This window comes from Ochotona princeps, chromosome 15 (assembly GCF_030435755.1).
Source record: "Ochotona princeps isolate mOchPri1 chromosome 15, mOchPri1.hap1, whole genome shotgun sequence".
NCBI lineage: Eukaryota > Metazoa > Chordata > Mammalia > Lagomorpha > Ochotonidae > Ochotona > Ochotona princeps.
Genome location: NC_080846.1, coordinates 52499578 through 52519642, shown reverse-complemented (window position 1 = coordinate 52519642; position 20065 = coordinate 52499578). Strand labels below are relative to the sequence as shown.

Sequence of the window (20065 nt, the reverse complement as noted above, 5' to 3'; positions counted from 1 at the left end):
TGGGCCATGGTGTCTCTGGTAGAGGCCAAGACAGGAGAGGCCCTGAGACAATTGAGTCAGAACATTCACTGTCGGGTGCGTGATCTGCCGCCATGGAGCGGGCCATTTGGTCAGCGGGGGGGACACCCTAACTGGGTTGAGGTTCCCACCAAGGTCACGAGTGCTGGAATGGGGGCTGCGTTCTAGCTAGGAAACAGTCGTGGTCTCCCATGACGCTAGTATGACAGGGATTGGATGCACCGGGCTGGGCCAGACCCCAGCACCATCTGGTGTCCTGGAGAACCAGGGTGGATGTGGGACTGACTTGGCTAGGTTTCAATCCCCTACTGAGCCATGTGTGAGCTATACATGGGTATGGACGAGCCATGGATGGGCTGAGTCATCCAGCAACAGGAACCAGAGTGGGGTGAAAGCCAGCCATGAAAAGCCACTGTTCCTGCTAGGACAGAAGGTGAACTGAGAAGGGCTGGCTCATGGACCCCCTGGTATGCGCAAAATAAGCGCAAGAAGTATGATAGGAAACAGCCCCGAATGGGCCATGGAAAGTTTCCCATTGGCATACATTTGGCATGGGTCAGGGGCGGACCAGGCTGAATCAGTTCATGTCATCCACTGGCAAGCCCGGGCACCGGAGCAGAGTGTGGGTCGGGCCAAGTTCGGTCGCGATTAAAACTAGTGCATGATACGGAATTCCTGGGAGAGATTACCTGTACTGGATTAGAATGCAGCACCCAACCAACACGCGTGAGAACCAGGAAGGGAGAGGGTAGAGCAGCGGGGGGATGGAGGGGCTGGTCCCCTCACTGGACAGCTACTCTCATTGGATAGTGTGGGATGGGATGGGGACAGACCAGACTGGGCAGGGCTGCAACACCTGAGCGCTGCACGTGGACTAGAACAGGGAAAAGCCAGCTAGGGCTGATTATTCCTGCCGGTTCTAGCATAAATTGGAGTGGGTGAACGTTGTTTGGGCTTAACCGCAGACAGCTGGCAGAAGCTGGCACTGGGAGCTAATTCTGTCGAGTCAAACCACAGAACCACCCAAAGAGATCATAAACCAGGGCTGAGAGAGACCCAAGAGGGAAGTGGTGGGGTTCCCCCTCTTGGGTCACTACTCCCACGAGAGGGCATGAAAACTAGGACGGGGGCTGGGGTGGCTAGAAGGAGAGGCACTCAGCAATATCCGTGAGGGCTGGAGAGTTGGTTGGTTGGAGGGAACTAAGCTTCAATGCCCATTGACAGGTACTGGAGCCATATGGGAAGTGGGACAGACTGGACTAGTCTGCTATGTACACTTGCAGACCAGGGTGAGAGGTGGGCCTGGTGGGGGTTATTGTGGGTCAACCCGACTGGGCTGCAGACCCCACTGGTTGATGAAAGAGTAGAGTGCATGCTGGGCAGAACCAGGCTGGACTGCAACACCCTTGGTTCCAGTGCAAGCCGGGACTGAGAACGGAGCCAGCCCAGCGATTGCAACCACCAACTGATTGTGGCGATGGACTGTGCCAGAACCGGTACTAGCTGGAACATGCGGGAATCTGATCTGGGAATACCTCTAAGTCTCTTTGGTGATCTCCCCAATCGAACTGCTGGACTCAGAGCCCTGGCTAGGAGAGGACGGAGGATGGAACAGGTCAATCAACCACCTCAGCTAAACGTTGGGCAGCGAAATACTGGGCAAACGAAGACTCCATGATGGACTGTGACAATCAGTGGCTTCTTCAATGACCTAATCGAGCTGGGAGGGATATGACTGGCAGCGATACATAACTGGAAGACTATAAAGACCACTTGAGCAAGTATCTCAGCATGCCCCACATCTGGGACCTTGGGCGGGTGGGAGACTGGGTGGGGATTCTCCCTCAATATTCCCCTTCACCTCAGATATATAAATAATATAATAAAATATATATTTAAAAAAAAAAAAAGTTAAAAAAAAATTAAAAAAAAAAAAAAAAAAAAAGAAATATATATTTATTTGAAAGAAAGAAGGACATGGAGATTAGCTCCCCAAGCACCCACAATACCCAGGCCTTAGCCAGTTCAAGCCTGGGGACCTGGAATTAAATTTGGTTCTCCTTTGTGGTCTTGGGGACTCAGCCTTCTTGAGTACACACCAGCAGGGACCCGGCATCTGGAGGGAGCTGGGACTTGAACCCAGGCATTCTGTTGTGGAACAGTGTCCCTACTCAGTGTCTATTTTTTTTTTTAAGATTAAATTTTTTTTAATTGGAAAGTCAGATATTCAGAGAGGAGGAGAGACAAAGATCTTATGTCCATTGATTCACTCCCTTAGTGGCTGCGATGGCCCATGCTGAGCCGGTCTGAAGCCAGGAGCCAGGAGCTGCCTTCAGGTCTCCCATGCGGGTGCAGGATCCCAAGGCTTTGGGCTGTCCTTGACTGGTTTTCCAGGCCACAAGCACTGAACTGAATGGGAAGCAATCCTGCTGGGATTAGAACTGGTGCCCATATGGGATCCTGACACATTCAAGGTGAGGACTTTAGCCACTGGGCTAATATGCCTGGACCACTACTTAGTGTATTAAACACTAGGCCAAATGCCTACCCCTGGAAACATTTAGAATATATGCAGGGGGGTCCAAGGTGATAGCCTAGTGGCTAAAGTCGTTGCCTTGCACATGCCAGGATCCCATATGGGAGCTGGTTCATGGCCCAACTGTTCCACTTCCCATCCAGCTCCCTGCTTGTGGCCTGGGAAAGCAGTCGAGGATGGCCCAAAGCCTTGGGACCCTGTGACCTGTGTGGGAGACCCGGATGGGGCTCCTGGCTTCAGATTGGCTCAGCTCTGGCTGTTGCAGTCACTTCGGGAACAAATTAGACGATGAAAGATCTTCCTGTCTGTCTCTGGTCCTCTCTGTAAATCTGACTTTCCATTACAAATAAGTAAATCATACGAATATATATGTGTATATATGTATATATATATGTATATATACATACATGATTAATAAATAATATATGTATATGGGAGTGGGCACTTGTCCTGCTGCTTAAGACACCTGCACACTGGATCTGACCTCAGGGGTTTGAGTCCGGTCTCTGGCTCCTCACCTCAGCTTCTCTTAGCTGCAGATCCTGGTGAGGGCTTAAGTTGTTGGCTCCTCACCATTCAAGTGCAAGGCCTGAGTCGGGTACCCAGCCCCTCAAGCCTTGGCAGCAATCCATCCCCAGGTGCGCCTCAAATACTCTCTCCCTCTTCACCTCATCACCACTCTCAGAGGTATTTGGTGTGTCCTTCCGGAATCTCTTTTCTCCGATACTAATGAACATTCTGGATTCTCCGGTTCTGTGGCGGGAAGAGCCATTCCGTTGAGCACATGCCTAGGAGTTGCTCCCTTTTTTAGTTGAAAGCTTTCTTGTAGAACTTTCTCACTCGCGGTTGTGAGCACACAGTCTTGCCCTGCAGGAAAATCTCGAGGTCTATTTTGTCCATTTCCTTTCTGCGGACATATGGATTATTTGTCATTGTTTGCTAACACAAACAGCGCGGCGATGAGGCAATGAACAGCGGGACGCACACAGAGCACTTGACGTGGTTGCAAATGTACCTGCAGGAATCCTTCCCAGCCTGGGAACAACAGTCACAGTTGTAGATATTGCCAAATTAACCCGATGAACGTCATCTCAGTGGACCAGCGTGATGGCCCAAAGGCTAAATCCTCACCTTGCAAGTGCTTGGATCCCATATGGCACTGGTTTGTGTCCAGCTCGTCCATTTCCCTTCTACCTGCCTGCTTACAGAACCTCTTTCTCTCTCTCTCCTTCTCTCTATAAATCTTATTTGCCTTTCCAAAAAAAAAGGGCCCGGCGGTGTGGCCTAGCGACTAAAGTCCTTGCCTTGAACGCCCCGGGATCCCATATGGGCGCCGGTTCTAATCCTGGCAGCTCCACTTCCCATCCAGCTCCCTGCTTGTGGCCTGGGAAAGCAGTCGAGGACGACCCAAAGCCTTGGGACCCTGTACCCACGTGGGAGACCTGGAAGAGGTTCCCGGTTCGCGGCTTCGGATCGGCGCAGCACAGGCAGTTGCGGCTCACTTGGGGAGTGAATCATCGGATGGAAGATCTTCCTCTCTCTCTCCTCCTCTCTGTATATCTGGCTTTCCAATAAAAATGAATAAATCTTCAAAAAAAAAAAAAAGTCATACTGATAGGCATTCTGGCATCAATAGAATGTTTATTTACCCACAGCCCTGAAAAGGAAGTCAGGGCAACAAATTCTTGGGGAGTTTAGTGAGTCTGATAATACATGGTTTTCATTTTTTTGTTTTCTTTCTTGCTTTAAAAAAAAAAAGATTTATTTATTTATTTAAGAGATGTTTTTTTTTTTTTTTTTTTTTTTTTTTTGGAAAGGTAGGCATACAGAGAGAGAAGGAAACATAGAAAAAGCCTGCGTCTGTCGCTGTTAGACCCCTCAAGTGGTTGCAATGGTCAGAGCTGAACTGAGCCGATCCAAGGCCAGGAGCCAGGAGCCTCTTCCCAGTGTCGCACATGGGCACAGGATCCCAAGACCTTGGGCCTGTCTCAGCTACTCTCCCAGCCACAGCAGGGAGCTGGATGGGAAGTGGAGCAGCCAGGATACAAACCAGCACCCATATGAAATCCCAGCCCATGCAAGGCGAGGACTTTAGCCATTACAGAACTGCATCAGGCCAAGAGTTACTTATCTTTTTGAGAAAGATAGATACGCAGACAGAAGGATAGAGTGGAGCAGCCAGGACACAAACTGGCACCCATGTGGGATACCAGCATCTGAACGAGCTGTTGGCCCACCAGACCACTCCCTCCTGTGGTTTTCTTTTTTTTTTTTTTTCTTTTATTTTTAATATTGTTTACATAGTTGAGGGATGCATATCCATATGCATCTCCGATTAGGGTAGGGAGGGGCAAGGTATGGAGGAAAGTAGGTAGGACAAATGTTTCAGGTTTTTTTTTTTTGAAGATTTACTTATTTTTATTAGAAAGAGGAGGAGAGACTGATGATTCACTCTCCAAGTGACCACAACAGCTGGAGCTGAGCTGATCCAAAGCCAGGAGCCAGGAATTTCCTCCAGGTCTCCCAAGCAGGTGCGGAATCCCAAGGCTTTGGGTGGGCCTCTACTGTTTTCCCGGGCCACAAGCAGGAAGCTGGATGGGAAGCAGGGTTGCCAGGATTAGAACCGGTGCCCATATGGGATCCTGTCATGTTCAAGGCGAGGACTTTAGCGACTTGGCCACCGCGCCAGGCCCCAAATGTTTCAGTTCCTTTCCTTTTATTCTCCTGGTCTACTGGAGGGGAAGGGAAAGGGATTGTCCCTTGCTATCAGCACCTGGGGCTAGGTGACAGTCATTTGGTGACACCTTAGAGACTCCAATGTGGGGAAGAATGTGCCAAGGGTGTTACTTGAGTGGTTTCGATAGTTCTTGGCTGTCCTTGGCTTTGTTGCGCCAGAGTTGAGAAAATCTGCCCAAGGTCTATTGACTGACCAAGTCCACTTGAGTGTATCCATAGACTCAGACAGTTGCCGCAAAGCTTGAGCAGCAGAGTGGTGGTCCAACCTCTTCTGCTTGCCTCCTTCTGTCGAGACACTTGACATCCTCTGTTGGCTTAGATGAGCCAGCTGCCATGTTCCCTATGTGCAGGTGACTAGCAGGGGAGTTCCTCAATTTCCTCTACCAGGTTTGCTCCCAGCCCCAGATCTCTGAGTTGACCCCTGTGTGGGCCAGTTAGTTCAAGGTCAGGTTCAGTCCATTGCCTGCAGCAGTCAACACAAATCCTGGTAGATGCAGCTACCTGGTCAGTTCTGCTCCCTCCCCATCTCTCAGGTGAATTGATGAGTGTCGTGTCCTAGCCCAGCACAGCCTGCCACAAGCACGGTCTTCACACCCATGAGCCAGTGCAACAGCCTACTTGGGGCAACCCGCAATAACTCCCACCAGGTCTGCCCACAGCCCAGTTTTTGCAAATGCTGGCATTTGCTGTAGCCTCGCCCGGTCCGCCCTGTGTCCCATCTGACATGCCCCAGACCTGGCCCACACAAATGCTGATGGGTGCTGTCACATTGGCTAACCTGACCTGTCCCCAGCCCTGGCTCTCCATATATCTTTAAACAAGATTTTTTTAATAGGCAACTATATTGACATATTGTTACAGCTGACACAAATTTGGCATTAACCAGGCCCAGAATACCTGCCAGGTACTGGTTGTTTTTTCCCCACCGTGTTACACTTGGCTAGGTACAAGGCAACCTAGGCAGTCGCCTAAAGCTGGGGACCCTGCATGGTTTTCATTTGCAGTTTTTACTGTTACTGATGCCACATTGTCTTCACTCAACTGTGGTCATGTCTGTGTTTTCTTCACTAAACTTCAATTTCAGCATGAGCTGAGAGATGCTGTTACTGAAGCCAAACATCTCATCTGTTAAGAGGCAGCTTGTGGGCCCAGCATGGTGACCTAGTGGTTAAAGTCCTTGCCTTGAATGTGCCAGGATCCCATATGGGCACCAGCTCATGTCCCAGCAGCCTCGCTTCTCATCCAGCTCCCTGCTTGTGGCCTGGGAAAGCAGTCGAGGACGGCCCAAAGCCTTGGGACCCTGCACCTGCGTGAGTGGGATACTTGAAAGAGCTCCTGGCTCTTGGCTTTGGATTGGTACAGCTTTGGCTGTTGCGGTCATTTGGGGAGTGAATCATCAGACAGTCTCTCCTCCTCTCTCTATATATATCTGACTTTGCAATAAAAAATATTTTTAATAAACCCTGAGGAATGGGAAACTGCCCTTCTTATATTTGCTGTTTTCTGAAATGGCAAGGTGCTATATTTTGAAAAAAAAAAAAAAAAAGAGGCAGTTTGTTTTGCCTTTTCCGTGACTTCTCTGTAAATGTCACCTTGCTATTTTTTCCTAACAGTTGGTCCTGTGTTTACTGATTTCTGGGAGTTCTTGTTTTGTTTGTTTATTTATTTGTTTTTAATTTCTGGAAATTCTTCATTTGCCCTTTGTGGCATGAATTGCAAAAATCTATTTCCATTTTGTCATTTGTCTTCTTGACTTTATGGGGCTTCTATGTCACAGAGTTTTTATTCCTGAGATTAATTCTGCTAATTAACCTTGCTAATTAATGCCAATACTGATTTAGCCAGATCTTTCTTCAATCTCATCCCTCAACAACACTTCCATCTACCTTACTGTCATGCCAAGCCACTCTGCCACTATCATTCGCCGAAATGATCACACTGGATTCTGTGTGTGCTCCCAAACACACCAATTCATGAAACCTCTTACCTGTTGTCCCTTCTCGAACCTAGTCTACATTCTATAGTCAGACGGGTGTTTTAGAATAAAAACGCAAATAGCCTGGTGGGCACTGTCGCACAGCGAGCTAAGCTGCTTCTCGGGACACTGCACTTGTTGTTAGGGTGCTGTCTTTTTTAAATAAATAGGTTTTTTTGGGGGGTAAGATTTATTTATTTTTATTGCAAAGTCAGATATATATAGAGAGGAGGAGAGACAGAGAGAAATATCTTCCCAAGTGACTGCAATGGCCGGTGCTGAGCCAATTCAAAGCCAGGAGCCAGAAGCTCTTTCAGGTCTCCCACGCAGGTGCTGGGTCCCAAGGCTTTGGGCTGTCCTTGACTGCTTTCCCAGGCCACAAGCAGGGAGCTGGATGGGAAGTGGACCTGCTGGGATTGGAACTGGTACCCATATGGGATCCTGGAGCATTCAAGGTGAGGACTTTAGCCGCTAGGCCATCTCTCCAGGCCCTGGGGTGCTGGTTTGAGTCCCAACAACTCTGCTTCCTATCCAACTTCCTGCTCGTGCACCTTGGGAGAGAGCGGAAGATGGCCCAGGTTCTCGGGTCCCTGTCATCCACATCAAGGGATCTAGAGCTGTGCTTCTGCCTGGCTCACCCCCAGCTACTTTGGGCGTTTGGGAGTAAAGCAGACAGTCTTTCTGTCACTCTGACTTTCAAACAAATAAACAAGTATTATTAAAAGGTGAATGAAGCCCCAGCTGTAGGTAACTGTCTCGGTTACCTTATGCCTAGGCAAGTGTTAACACTAGGAGGAGAAAACCAGCCAATAGTTGGAGGGCACTCTGGGCATGGGTAACTCCAAATTTGTGTTAACTATACCAGTGTGCAAGCATAGTTGCGAATTCCATTCTTTTTTGGTTGTTGTTGTTACTATGGGGAAGAAGACAGCAAGCACCAGGCCAGGACACAGCACCCCAGGCTTAGGTGCTGCATTGGCCCAGGAGGGGTCTCTGGGAATATATTGGAGTGGGAGCAGCTGAGGGCATGATTGACAGGGGAGGAATGACTTCTGGGGGCTTCCCAGACCAGGTCACTGTACTTGTAGGTAGGCAAAGGAGCTGCGATGGATTGGTTTAGAGGGGAGAAACCAAAGGGCATATCTGGGTCAGGCCAAGGCACCTGCCCACATTGGAGACCCGGACCCCAGAGCTCGCCGCTGGCAGTGGTAAATGGGGAGCTAGAATCCTGAGCAAGAAGCCTGGCCCGGCCCAGTTTCTCACAGCCACAGGGGAGAGACCTGACGATCTGTGTGGGTCAGACTCATGTGCCAAAGTTGCGCTTATTAGCATGGAAATTGCTGACCACCACACGCCAAATCTAGGGGTGGGGACCTTTTAGCAGGACTAGATCCTAGTACCTGACTGAATGTTGGAACAGGGTCAGGTCACATTAGATAGGGCCATGACACTAACCAGCATGAGAGAGAACCAGGTATGGAGATAAATCCTGCAGGAGATTTGTGGGCCAAACCCTGTGGAAATGCAAGTCCCACTGGTTAGCTCAAGAGTTGGGGTGGTGATGGGCTAAGCTAGGTGTGCCCATGGAACCTGCCAACACTCACAGGTACAAGGGACTGAAAATAGTCTGGGCAGGTCCAGACTGCAGCACCCACATGAGTACACTAAAACAGGGTGTGGGGCGGGCTGGGGTGCAACATTCACCAGCTCATACTAGGCCAAGATGGAGGAGCAGGCTATGCCGGGCAAGGGCCCAGCACCTACTGGAGCATGCGAGATCTGGGTCTAGGAGTGAGCCAAGTAGGGGAACCTGGGAAATTATCCTAGTGAGTCATAGCTCCCACTGGTGAGCACATGGTCCAGGCCTGTGAGTCAGGCGGGCTGGGCAGGGTAGCTCCAACTGTTGGCTAACATGTGGGTTGGTTTTGGAACTGGGTGGATCAGGCTTGAGCTGAGGAAACCTTAGTTCACCCGCAAGTGCAGAAACCAGGCTGGAGTGCAGGTCATGCCGGGCTAGGCTGCCATATCTACCGTTTTGCATGAGTCAGGGTTGGGAGCAGACTGGGCAGGGCCAGGTTGCAGCACCCGCCAGTGACAGTTGGGACTAGGGGCAGGCCAGCTCAGGCCAGGCTACAGCCTCCAAAGGCAAAGGCCAAGACAGGGGAAATGCTATACCAAGCTGGGTCAGAGCAATAACTGGAACTTGCAAGATCTATGGCTGGAATCAGGCTTGGTTGGGGAGCAAAAGGGATGCCCTGGCTGGATTGTGGTTCCCACTGGTAAGAGTGAAGGTTAGAGAGGGGCTGCTATTTGGTGTGGATATGGCTGCAGCGTCCCTCGGCACGGATGTGGATGTGGATTGGATCTAGCCAGACTGGGCTAGACTCTAGCACCCACTGCTGATCATGAGAACCAGGGTAGGTGTAGGACGGGTTAGGCTAGGTTTCTGCCCCTGCTGAGCCATGTGTGAGCTGTGTCATTGTGGACCAGGCTTGACTGGGCTGTGGTACCCAACAGTAAGAACGGAAATGGGTGAAAGCTGGTCAGGAAAGGCCACTATTTCTGCTGGGACAGAGGTGGACTAAGTAGGGCTGGCCCATGGATCCACTGTTGGGCGCAAGATCTAGCATTGGGAGAGGTTCTGATGGAGGAGTTTGGGGACACAGTTGTCAGGACATAGCTCCTGCAGGTGAGTGCAAGAACCGCAATAGGGAGCAGCCCAAACCAGGCCAGGGAACAGTACCCAAGGGCTTATTTTAGGCTCAGGTCTGAAGCGAGCTGGGCTGGGCCAGTTCATATCATCTGCTGGCAAATCTGAGAGCCAGAATGGTGTGTGGGTCATGCCAGATTGGGTTGCAGTACCAGCCAGTTCACATTAGGGCCAGGACTGGGGGCTGGCTGGGCTGGCTAGGCTGTAGTCCCCACCAGTGTGAGCTGGAAGTGGGGGCAGGCCAGGCCCAGCCAGGCTACAGCACCCACTGGCAAATGCCGAGGAGAGGCGGGCCATGACAAACTGGGGCACAGCATCTAACCAGCACATGTGAGATCCCTGGAAGAGCACGTGAAACCGGTAAGGGGGGCTACAGGGAGCTCCCCTGCTGGGCTACTATTCCCACCGGTGGGCGTTAGAGCTGGAATTAGGGACAGAGCAAGCCAGGCAGGGCTATAGCACCTGTCTGCCTGACTCTTCTGAACGGTCAAGCAGATCGTGCAGGGTCCACGGGTGCCAAGTGTTAGCTTTCCCTCAAGAGGCTGGGTAAGGGCTGTCTAGTGGGAGGACCTGAGCTTTCAGTATTGCTAACTCATTGTCAGCTAGGAGCTCAAAGCTCAGCTGTCCGGGTCACCTCTGTGCTTGTCGCTTGTGTCTTCTCAGGCTCCTAGCTGCTGGTTTCTTCTCGGCATCCAGCCTCAGAGCTGGCAGCGATGGTGTGAGCTCACTGGCCTCAGCTGATGGAATGGAGACTCTTCAGAGGGGCCACAGATGAAAAACAACGCACACTGGTGATGTCGAGTTGGCCTGGGCATGAACGCCAGCTCCGCAGCTGAGCAGGTCACACAGCTAGTGAAATACACTTGCCCTGCCCGGACCGTCCTCAGGGTCTGCTGTGTCTGAATCACACATAGCCAGGATTAGGTAGAAGTGGAATCAGTGGACATCAGCGCCAGGTAATGAGGCACAGAGCTAGGAGCAGAACAAGTTTATTGATGTCAAGTCCTTGTCCTAAGCTCTCCTCAACACAGACTATACCATCAGCACAATTTCTAGGTCTCGGAGATCCCAGAAAGAGACATAAGGAAAGCTTTCTTAGACTGCATAATTCTAACTTTTTTTTTTTTTTAAAGTCACTGTGATGACATACTCCAAGCAGCCTAATCTTATAAAAGGAAGGAGGATTATGTCAGCTCTCGGTTTCAGAGGTTCACAGTATAAGATCAGGCCCAGCCCATTCAGCGGATGACGGCTGACTCACTAGCAAAGTCACCAGGATGACACAAAGCATCACATGATGAGAGACAGAGCAAAGGTCAGGTGGCCTGCCAGGAAGCCCAGAGAGGTTGGCTCACGCTCGGGCTTTTGTAACAACCTTTCATCTAGAACACGCAGGTCACAGGAAAGTTGTTCGGCTTTCCTGGCATGCGCCTCCCATGGGGCCCCACCTCCTCCTGACAGTGCTGCTCTACCCCAGCGAGCCACTACACAGGAGCACCACTCACTGACCTGAAAGTCCTTTACCGCCAGCTATGGAGAGCGGGCTCATGGCCCAGAGACCTCCCAACCCCAAACTACAGACGGCAGGGTCATAAAGGCAAACACCACAAATCGGGAGGGAGTCAGAGGCACTGAGCTCATGCAGAACAGCCTTAGGGGACCGGCACGGTGGCTCAGCGGCTAAATCCTCACCTTGCATTGGCCAGCATTCCATATAGGTACCAGCTCATGTCCTGCCTACTCCACTTCCCATCCAGCTCCCACTTGTGGCCTGGGAAAGCAGCAGAGGATGGCTCAATTTACTTGGGACCATTCACTGGCTCACTCCCCAAATGGCCATGACCCAGTCTAAGCTGAGTTGATTCAAAGCCAGGAGTAAGGAGCTTCGTCTGGGTCTCCCACTTGGGTGAATGCAGGAGCCCAACATTTTAAGCCACCTCTGCTGCTTTCCCAGGCCATAAGCAGGGAGCTGAGTCAGTAGTGCAGCAGACACTGGGACAAGAACCGGTATCCATATGGGATGCTGGCACCACAGGAAGAGGCTCAGTCTACTGTGCCATAACACTGTCTTCTTTTTTTCTTTTTAAAGTTCACATAATTTAAAAAAAAGATTTATTTTTATTGCAAAGGCAGATATACAGAGAAGGAGAGACAGAGAGGAAGATCTTCCATCTGATGATTCACTCCCCAAGTGACTGCAACGGCTGGGGCTATGCCAATCCAGAGCCTGGAGCCAGGAGCCCCTTCCGGGTCTCCCACGCAGGTGCAGGGTAACAAGGCTTTGGGCCGTCCTCGACTGCTTTCCCAGGCCACAAGCAGGGAGCTGGATGGGAAGTGGAGCTGCCGGGATTAGAACCGGCGCCCATATGGGATCCTGGTGCATTCAAGGCGAGGACTTTATCCGCTAGGCCACTGCGCTGGGCCCAAAAGTTCATCTAATTTTTTAAAAAAGATTTTATTTTTATTGGTAATGCATATATACAGAGAAAAGGAGATACAGAGAGAAAGATCTTCATCTGCTAGTTTAATATCCCAAGTGGCTGCAACGGCCAGAATTGAGCTGATTCGAAGCCTGGAGCTTCTTCTGGGTCTCCCATGCAGGTGCAGGGAGCCAAGGCTTTCGGCCGTCTTCTACTGCCTCCCCGGGGCACACGCAGAGAGCTGAAAAGGAAGTGAAGCAGCCGGAAGATGAACTGGCACCTATATGGGATCCTGGCAGATGCAAGACGAGGATTTAGCCACTAGACTATTGTGCCGGGCCCAGAACAGTGTCTTTTTATTTTTGTTTTGTTTTGTTTTAATTATTATATTTTTGACAATCTTTACATAGTTAATTATGGTAAAAAGGTTCAAGGGAGAACGGTGTCTTTTTAAACATTTATTTTATTTATGTGAGTGTCAATACTTCAGAGAAGAAATTAGGAGAAGAGAGAGAGATCCATTTTCTGTTGGTTTGCTCCTTAAATGGCCTCAACAGCCACGTCTGGACCAAGTTGAAGCCAGGGGCTGGGCACTCCATCCTGATCTCCCACATAGGAAGCAGGTGCCCACGTGCTTGGGCCATGTCCCAATGCCATCCCCCGGTGCACTAACAGAAGATTAGGTTGGAAACAGTGTAACTAGGACTTGAACCTGTTTGGGTGTGAGATGACAGCATTACAAGTGGTCCACACTATGCCACAATGCCTGCTTTGATTGTAACTGTTCTGTTGTTGCTGTTCTCTTCCTGTGCCTAGTTTATGAATGTGATCATAAGCATGCATGTATTAGGAGAAACATGCAAAATTTAGTATTTACTATCCACTGTCGCAGGTATTGTGTTCAAGGAGCGTGTTCTCCACATATAAGGGAGAACTACTGTGCTCACTAATATATCCATTAATTACTTCCTGGTAAGAAAGGTGCAGGAGATGGGGCCCAGTGTGATGTAGCTAAAGTCTTCACCTTGCATCCACCATGATCCTATATGGGTGCCAGTTCGTGTCCCAGCTATTCCACTTCCCATCCAGCTCCCTGCTTCTGGCCTGGGAAAGCAGTAGAGGATGGCCCAAGACCTTGGGACCGTGAGCCTGTTTGGGGAACCTGGAGGGAGCTCCTGGTGCCTGGCTTCAGTTTGGCTCAGCTCCGGCTGTTGTGGCCACTTGGGGAATGAACCAGTGGACAGATCTTTCTGTTTCTCCTTCTCTCTGTATATTTGCCTTATAAAAGTAATTAGTAAGAGCACAGGGAATGACAGCCCACTAGAAACAGGTTTTAGACCACATGTGCCCCACTTGTTAGTGGGATTCACAACCAGATTTGGAAACTGTGGTCTACCAGAATCTAAAAAAGTGAGACAGCAGGAAATTCCACAGTGCATTCTGCACAGAAGGATAACCACACAGCCATTTTGGTTGGGTTCAAGTACAGATTCCAGCTTCCTGCTAATGCAGACCCTGGAAGGTATTAACAAAGGCTCAAGTAGCTGGGTCCCTATCACCCATGTAGGACACCTGGTTCACCTGTAAATCTGATTTCCCAATTAAAAATGTTTATTTTTAAAAAGTGATTAGAGTGGGAAGCAGGACAAGGTAAATATTAGTCTTTGTATCCATCCCAATTAAATCAATACTGTGAACACATTCAGAGTGGGACAAATACTGAAAGAATTGCAGATGGACTGCTCTCAGACTATATCACACTTTGTGTTTTAACTCATGACAGGCAGTGTTAGAAAAACAAAACAGAAACACGGACCTGGAAACCTGGGAGCCACACCTTCTAACAGTGACCTAGGCAAACTTCTTTACTCAACTCCCTAGTGTGGTCAAAGTGAGCACTGTCCTGTCGTTTGATGAATCATCAGCAAATACTGATCAGGCTCCTAATGTTTTAAAGGGCTTTTTTTTTCTCCCCAAAGCTCTTCTTCTTCTTCTTCTTTTTTTTTTTTTTTGGAAGCTTCCCCAACTACTGTTACTGCAAGTAAAGAATGTGAACTTGGTGAGAAAAATAGCAGAGGTCTGTTTGGTTCTGCTCTATTTCTGTACTTTGCCCATAGGGTGTATTCAGAAGGTGTTTTGGAATGAAGCAAGCGCTTGATTGGAAACTAAAAATGCTACCTCCAAGGCTAAGAAAGGAAGGAAGAAAAAAAAAATTAAACAGAGAGTGAGTGAGAAAGCAGATATTATTATTTGTAAATGTCTTGTATTTGTATTCATGTCACTTTCACATGAAGAAAATGATCACATGTTTAAGAGAGTGGGATTACTCAATGGCTGCCCCAAAGGATGCCATTTTTGTCCTTAAGGATGCTCTTGAGGTACAGTGACAATACCCAAAGGGCAGGGTGCTCTAGTAGTAATTTCTGTGAGAGACTGATGGCAGAAGCAGCCTGACACTGCCGAGGACCAGCTGAGGCTCAAGGGGCTCAAGGGGCCGTGATGCCAAGGCGGGCCCTCACAGCACTGGGGCGGAAGCTGGGCTTGGCAGCTGGGAAACGTGTGTGTGTGCGCGCGCGCGTGAGGTGACCTGGAGTGACATTTGTGTGTGAGGCGACCTGGAGTGGTGTGTGTGTGTGAGGTGCCCTGAAGTGACGTGTGTGTGTGTGAGGCGACCTGGAGTGACATGTGTGTGTCAGGTGACCTGGATGATGTGTGTGTGTGTGTGTGAGGTGATCTGCAGTGATGTTTGTTGAGGTGACCTGGAGCGACACTTGTGTCTGTGTGTGAGGTGCCTGAAGTGACATGTGCGTGGCAGCTGACCTCCAGGGACGTGTGTGTGTGGCGGGAGAAGCTTTCGCGCTCCATCCTCCTCCCTTTCCTCAGCGAACCTGCCCGTCCGCAGGGCTTTCCTCCCGCGGAAGCATCGAGACCCGGAAGGGAGGGCGAGTGGGCGGGGCCCCGGCCGGCAGGGCGGCGCCAAGGGGCGGGGTTTCCGGCGGCGGCGGCGCTCGGGCGTCGGCTGACGCGAGGCGGACGGGCCGTCACGTGACACGGAAGTGACTCCGAACAGGAAGAGGACGAAAAAAAATAACCGTCCGCGACGCCGAGCCGAAGCGGACCTGCAGCCACCATGAACAGCAAAGGCGAGCGCTCGGGGCGGCGGGGGTCGGGGCGGGCGGCGCGGCCGGGCGGCGGGGAGCCCGGGCTCGGGGCCGCGGAGCTGCCGGGCCGCGGTCGCCGTCTCCTGGACGGCCTGCCCCCCGGCTCTCGGTGTGGCGCAGTTCGGGGCTGCGGCTCCGGGTCCGGGGCTGGCGGGGCGGAGTGGGGGGGCTCGTCCTGACGGGCGTGTGCGGGAGCGAATGAGGCGTTCGGGCAGGAATCCGGGGAGGCCAATGGCGGGCGTGCGGAGGCGGGGCGCCGCGCTCGGAACAACAGGCCGGGCCGCCAGCTTAACCAGTGCGGCGCCGGCGGCCGCCAGGTGCCCCCTGCCCACGACCGAGCGGGACCCCCACCCGGACCCCCACCCGCCCACCGGGAGGCCCTCCGTGCCCCTCACCCCTGGCCGAGGCCTCTCGGGTCACGTCCACCACTCACGAGCGAGCTTCACTGGGGAAGTTGACCTTGCCTTAGCAACCTGCAGGGTAGAGTCGGAACCCCCCTGTGTCAACTCAGTCAAGAACGCGGGCCCCCCAGAACGGAAGCACCCTGGCTTGATGCGTCAGCGGGAGAGGAGCGGGACTCAGACGTGTCGTGCATTCCGGAGGGAGTCTGGGTGCAGCTCGCTCCATGCCCTTACATCCCTGCACTGGCGGGAACGGCGGCGCCCTCCCGTGCAGTGGGATCTCGGCACTTGGTAGCAGAGGGGTACACAGATAGCGCCCTCATAAATCCCCAGGTCCCCTCGCTCCCCAGCGTCTCCTGCCTCCTGTCACTGGCTCTCCCGTGGTCGGCAACGTGCGTGTGTTTTGTTTTGTCTTGCAGGCCAATATCCGACGCAGCAGACCTACCCGGTGCAGCCTCCCGGGAACCCCGTGTACCCTCAGACCTTGCACCTCCCCCAGGCCCCACCCTACACTGATGCTCCGCCTGCCTACTCAGAGGTGCGCCCAACCGGCCCCGAGCTGGGAGCACGTGGGGCGTTCTCAGTCCTTAGCTAGCTCTGCCCGGGCCTGTTGACCTTTCCCAAACGCCAGAGACCTCACACGAGTGAGATGAAGCCCTGCGGAGTTCAACAACAGCTTGTGCCGTGGAGAACATGTTCTGTGTGATGATTTTCTGTTGTTGGGAGGTTCACATGGGCTGGTCCTCCTTGAGCCCAGCAGTGGCGGTAGCAAGAACGGATCCAGTAAAATGTTGAATGCAGTGGAAAGGTGGCCGGTGTGGCGCATAAAAAGCATCGTCTCCACCCAGAGAATTAACAAGCGGCTCAGGAAGGAGGACTGCAGCAGGCATGCCATGAAGTAACCTTTTGCTTTCTCTTCTGCCTTTCGTAGCTCTACCGTCCGAGCTTTGTGCACCCAGGAGCTGCCACGGTGCCCACCATGTCGGCTGCATTTCCTGGGGCCTCTCTGTATCTTCCTATGGCCCAGTCCGTGGCCGTTGGGCCTTTGGGTTCCACTATCCCCATGGCTTACTATCCAGTCGGTCCCATCTACCCTCCGGGTTCAGCAGTGCTGGTGGAAGGAGGCTACGACGCAGGTGCCAGATTTGGAGCTGGGGCTACTGCTGGCAGCATCCCAGTGAGTATGAGCCCATCAGGGGAGGCCCGGCCCTGGGAGCAGGAGCCCTGGGAGCTGGTTTCCTGGTCTCGATGACAGCTGCCCGTGTTGGTGCACCATTGACATCCTGTAGTCAGGCAGAAATGGGAGTGAGGGGCACGGCCTTGGCAAATGAGTGCCTGCTCCCTGGGGTCCCAGGCAGCCACTTTGCTGTGGTTCCCTGTCACGTGAGTTCTGATTCCCACATGTCCAGTTCATTTTGGAATAGTGAACTGGGACAGTGTTCTCCAGGGTGTGGCACCAGGAACTCTGATGGAAAAGGAATGGCTAATTCCTGGGATGTAGGTTTCAGTCTGAGATGGAGGATTTTAGTTGCCACTGCCTCCTGCTTCGTGCCCTGGTGTGTGGGATTGATAGGCCAAGTGACTGCTCAGTTACCAGCTCCCAGAGGTGAGGCAAGAATGGTGTCACCACCAAACCCTCAGGTTATCCTTGATTTGTGGCTAACCCCTAAGGCACCTCTGACTGGTCTGTTCAGGAGTGTGCATGGTAGTGATTTCCTTCCCTGAACATGAGTGGGTCTGTTCAGATGACACCCCATAGTCCTGGTGGAGCCGCAGCCCTGAGGATGGGTGGTAGGCTTTGCTGGGCTCACAGAGAGCACAGACCTGCTTTAGAAGTTGGATTGCTGGCAGAAGCAGCTCCTTCCAATGCTGCCTGGTAGGCACTCTGCTTCCCCTGGGTCACTGTCCCTGTGCCGGCTGCCCTGAGCCCAGTCTACCTTGTTGTGGGGAGCTTATGGGGTCTGCCTGGTAGACACTCTGCTTCCCCCCGGGTCACTGTCCCTGTGCCGGCTGCCCTGAGCCCAGTCACCCTGTCGTTTCTTCTAGCCTCCTCCTCCTGGATGTCCTCCTAATGCCGCTCAGCTTGCAGTCATGCAGGGGGCCAACGTCCTGGTAACTCAGCGGAAGGGAAACTTCTTCATGGGCGGCTCGGACGGTGGCTATACCATCTGGTGAGGAACCAAGGCCGCCTCTGTGCCGGGAAAGACATCACATACCTTCAGCACTTCTCACAATGTAACTGCTTTAGTCATATTAACCTGAAGTTGCAGTTTAGACACATGTTGTTGGGGTGTCTTTCTGGTGCCCAAATGTTCAGGCACTTTTCCAATTTAATAAGGAACCATGCAATGGTAGCAGTACCTCCCTAAAGCATTTTGAGGTCGGGGGGGTGGGTATCCATTCATAAAATGAATGCGGGTGAAGCAGCCCTGAGGACCTTCCCTTTATTTCTCTGGAGTAATACTGTACCATACTGGTCTTTGCTTTTAGTAATAAAACATCAAATTAGGTTTGGAGGGAACTTTGATCTTCCTGAGAATTAAAGTTGCCAAATTACTCTGATTGGTCTTTAATCTCCTTTAAGTCTTTGATTTCTATTACTTGTTATAAACAAATCGCATTAGTTGTCTGCCTTTCCGTTTCTGTCCCTTGCCCCACATCTCACTCGGAGGGCTAGTCTTCCTCGCCCTTGCGCCAGTCTCCATTGACTCAGTGGTGCAGGACAGAAAGCAGTTGGATTGGCTTCCTTCTCTGCTTGCACATCCCCTGCTCGTCACCCTCACCAGTCTTTGGCAAGGACCCTCTGAGCCCTGTTGGAGCTTCAGGTGCAGACCCCAGGACTTCCGTGTCTCCCCAGGCAGAGTCAGGGATGCCTTCTGGCCTCCTCAGAGCTGCTCTGCATACTCAGCCCCAGCCCAGATTTGCTCTGGTGCCAGGGAAACCAGAAGTGAGTTCATTTTAAGACAGGAGTGGCAAGGAGGATGCCGTTCAAAATCCCAGTTGACATCCTTAGAGCCAAATTAAACGGAGATTTCAGATCCAGAATTGGTTACCACTATTGTGGGAGTGTCTGATGCAGCCACTCCTGGCTCCCAAGAATTCCCAAACCAGGTTAATGGGTCACATTGTGAATGCCTCACTGTAAAATGACTTGAGTCCAGTGAAATCTCATTAGGGTTAAGACTATTTCAGGGATCCTTAATATTCTGATTTTTGTTTTCTGAAATTGGATTTTATTTTATCTTATAATTTCAGTTCATCTAAATTTTTGTTCTGTACATGTGATGTTTGACTGTACCATCGACTGTTATGGAAGTTCAGCGTTGTATGTCTCTCTCTACACTGTGGTGCACTTAACTTGTGGATTTTTTATACTAAAAATGTAGAATAAAGACTATTTTGAAGATTTGAATAAAGTGATGAAGTTGCATTACACCTCACTCGAAGGAGTCTTTACTTAGCTTGTCTTTAGTTTTCTCCATTTATTTTTGATATCCCACCTATCATTTGCTGACTGCTGTGGTTTGGTCTGTTCTGTTTAATGAAGCCTTTGAAACACATGGAGGAAAAGGTGAACATTTGGCCATTTTTTTCCATGAGTTCTACTCTAACATCTCTCTCTCTCTCTATATATATATATATACACACACATACACACACACATATTATTTTTCATGATTACATGGTGGGAAGGATCGAGTTTTAGGGAAAATTGGGTGAACTCACTGCTTCCAAATTTGCTATTTCTTCTTCTGGGGGAAGGGGAGAGACAAAGGGAGAAACTACACACGACTTTCCACACGTCCCAGTACCCAGGGATGAGGAACTGTCACGTCATATCAACCCATATTCTAACACTTCTTGGCGTTCAGAACCTAAATTTAGAAATAAGAGGAGGGTTGATTCTTTGAACTTGCTTTGAGATACGGTTTCAGGAAAACATTTCAGCATAGCACTTTGTGTTTCTCCAGAGTGCGGTGTGGAGACACATGAAAAGCTGTCAGGAGCCTAGGCTACCAAGCCCGTCTCGGTCTCACCCCTAGGGGGCTTGAGTTGGGCTTGGACGATGGAGGCAGAACGTGCACACCTCAACTCCGAAGGCCACAGT

The 20065-nt window shown here is 51.1% G+C and overlaps 1 protein-coding gene across 1 annotated transcript; it reads left to right on the top strand.

The window, feature by feature from the left end:
• The first annotated feature begins 15383 nt into the window (after positions 1–15383).
• Positions 15384–19397, top strand: DAZAP2 (DAZ associated protein 2). Its single transcript, XM_058673090.1, has 4 exons — positions 15384–15538; positions 16377–16495; positions 16889–17134; positions 18004–19397. Exons 1-4 carry the CDS (start codon positions 15526–15528, stop codon positions 18130–18132), a joined length of 507 nt encoding a protein of 168 aa, XP_058529073.1. The 5' UTR covers positions 15384–15525; the 3' UTR covers positions 18133–19397.
• Positions 19398–20065: the final 668 nt, after the last annotated feature.

Excerpts from the sequence above, each read along its gene's own strand:
- DAZAP2 (XM_058673090.1), top strand. Across the intron at positions 16,496-16,888 it reads CTCCGCCTGCCTACTCAGAG|CTCTACCGTCCGAGCTTTGT; the intron begins GTGCGCCCAACC and ends TGCCTTTCGTAG. Across the intron at positions 17,135-18,003 it reads CTACTGCTGGCAGCATCCCA|CCTCCTCCTCCTGGATGTCC; the intron begins GTGAGTATGAGC and ends CGTTTCTTCTAG.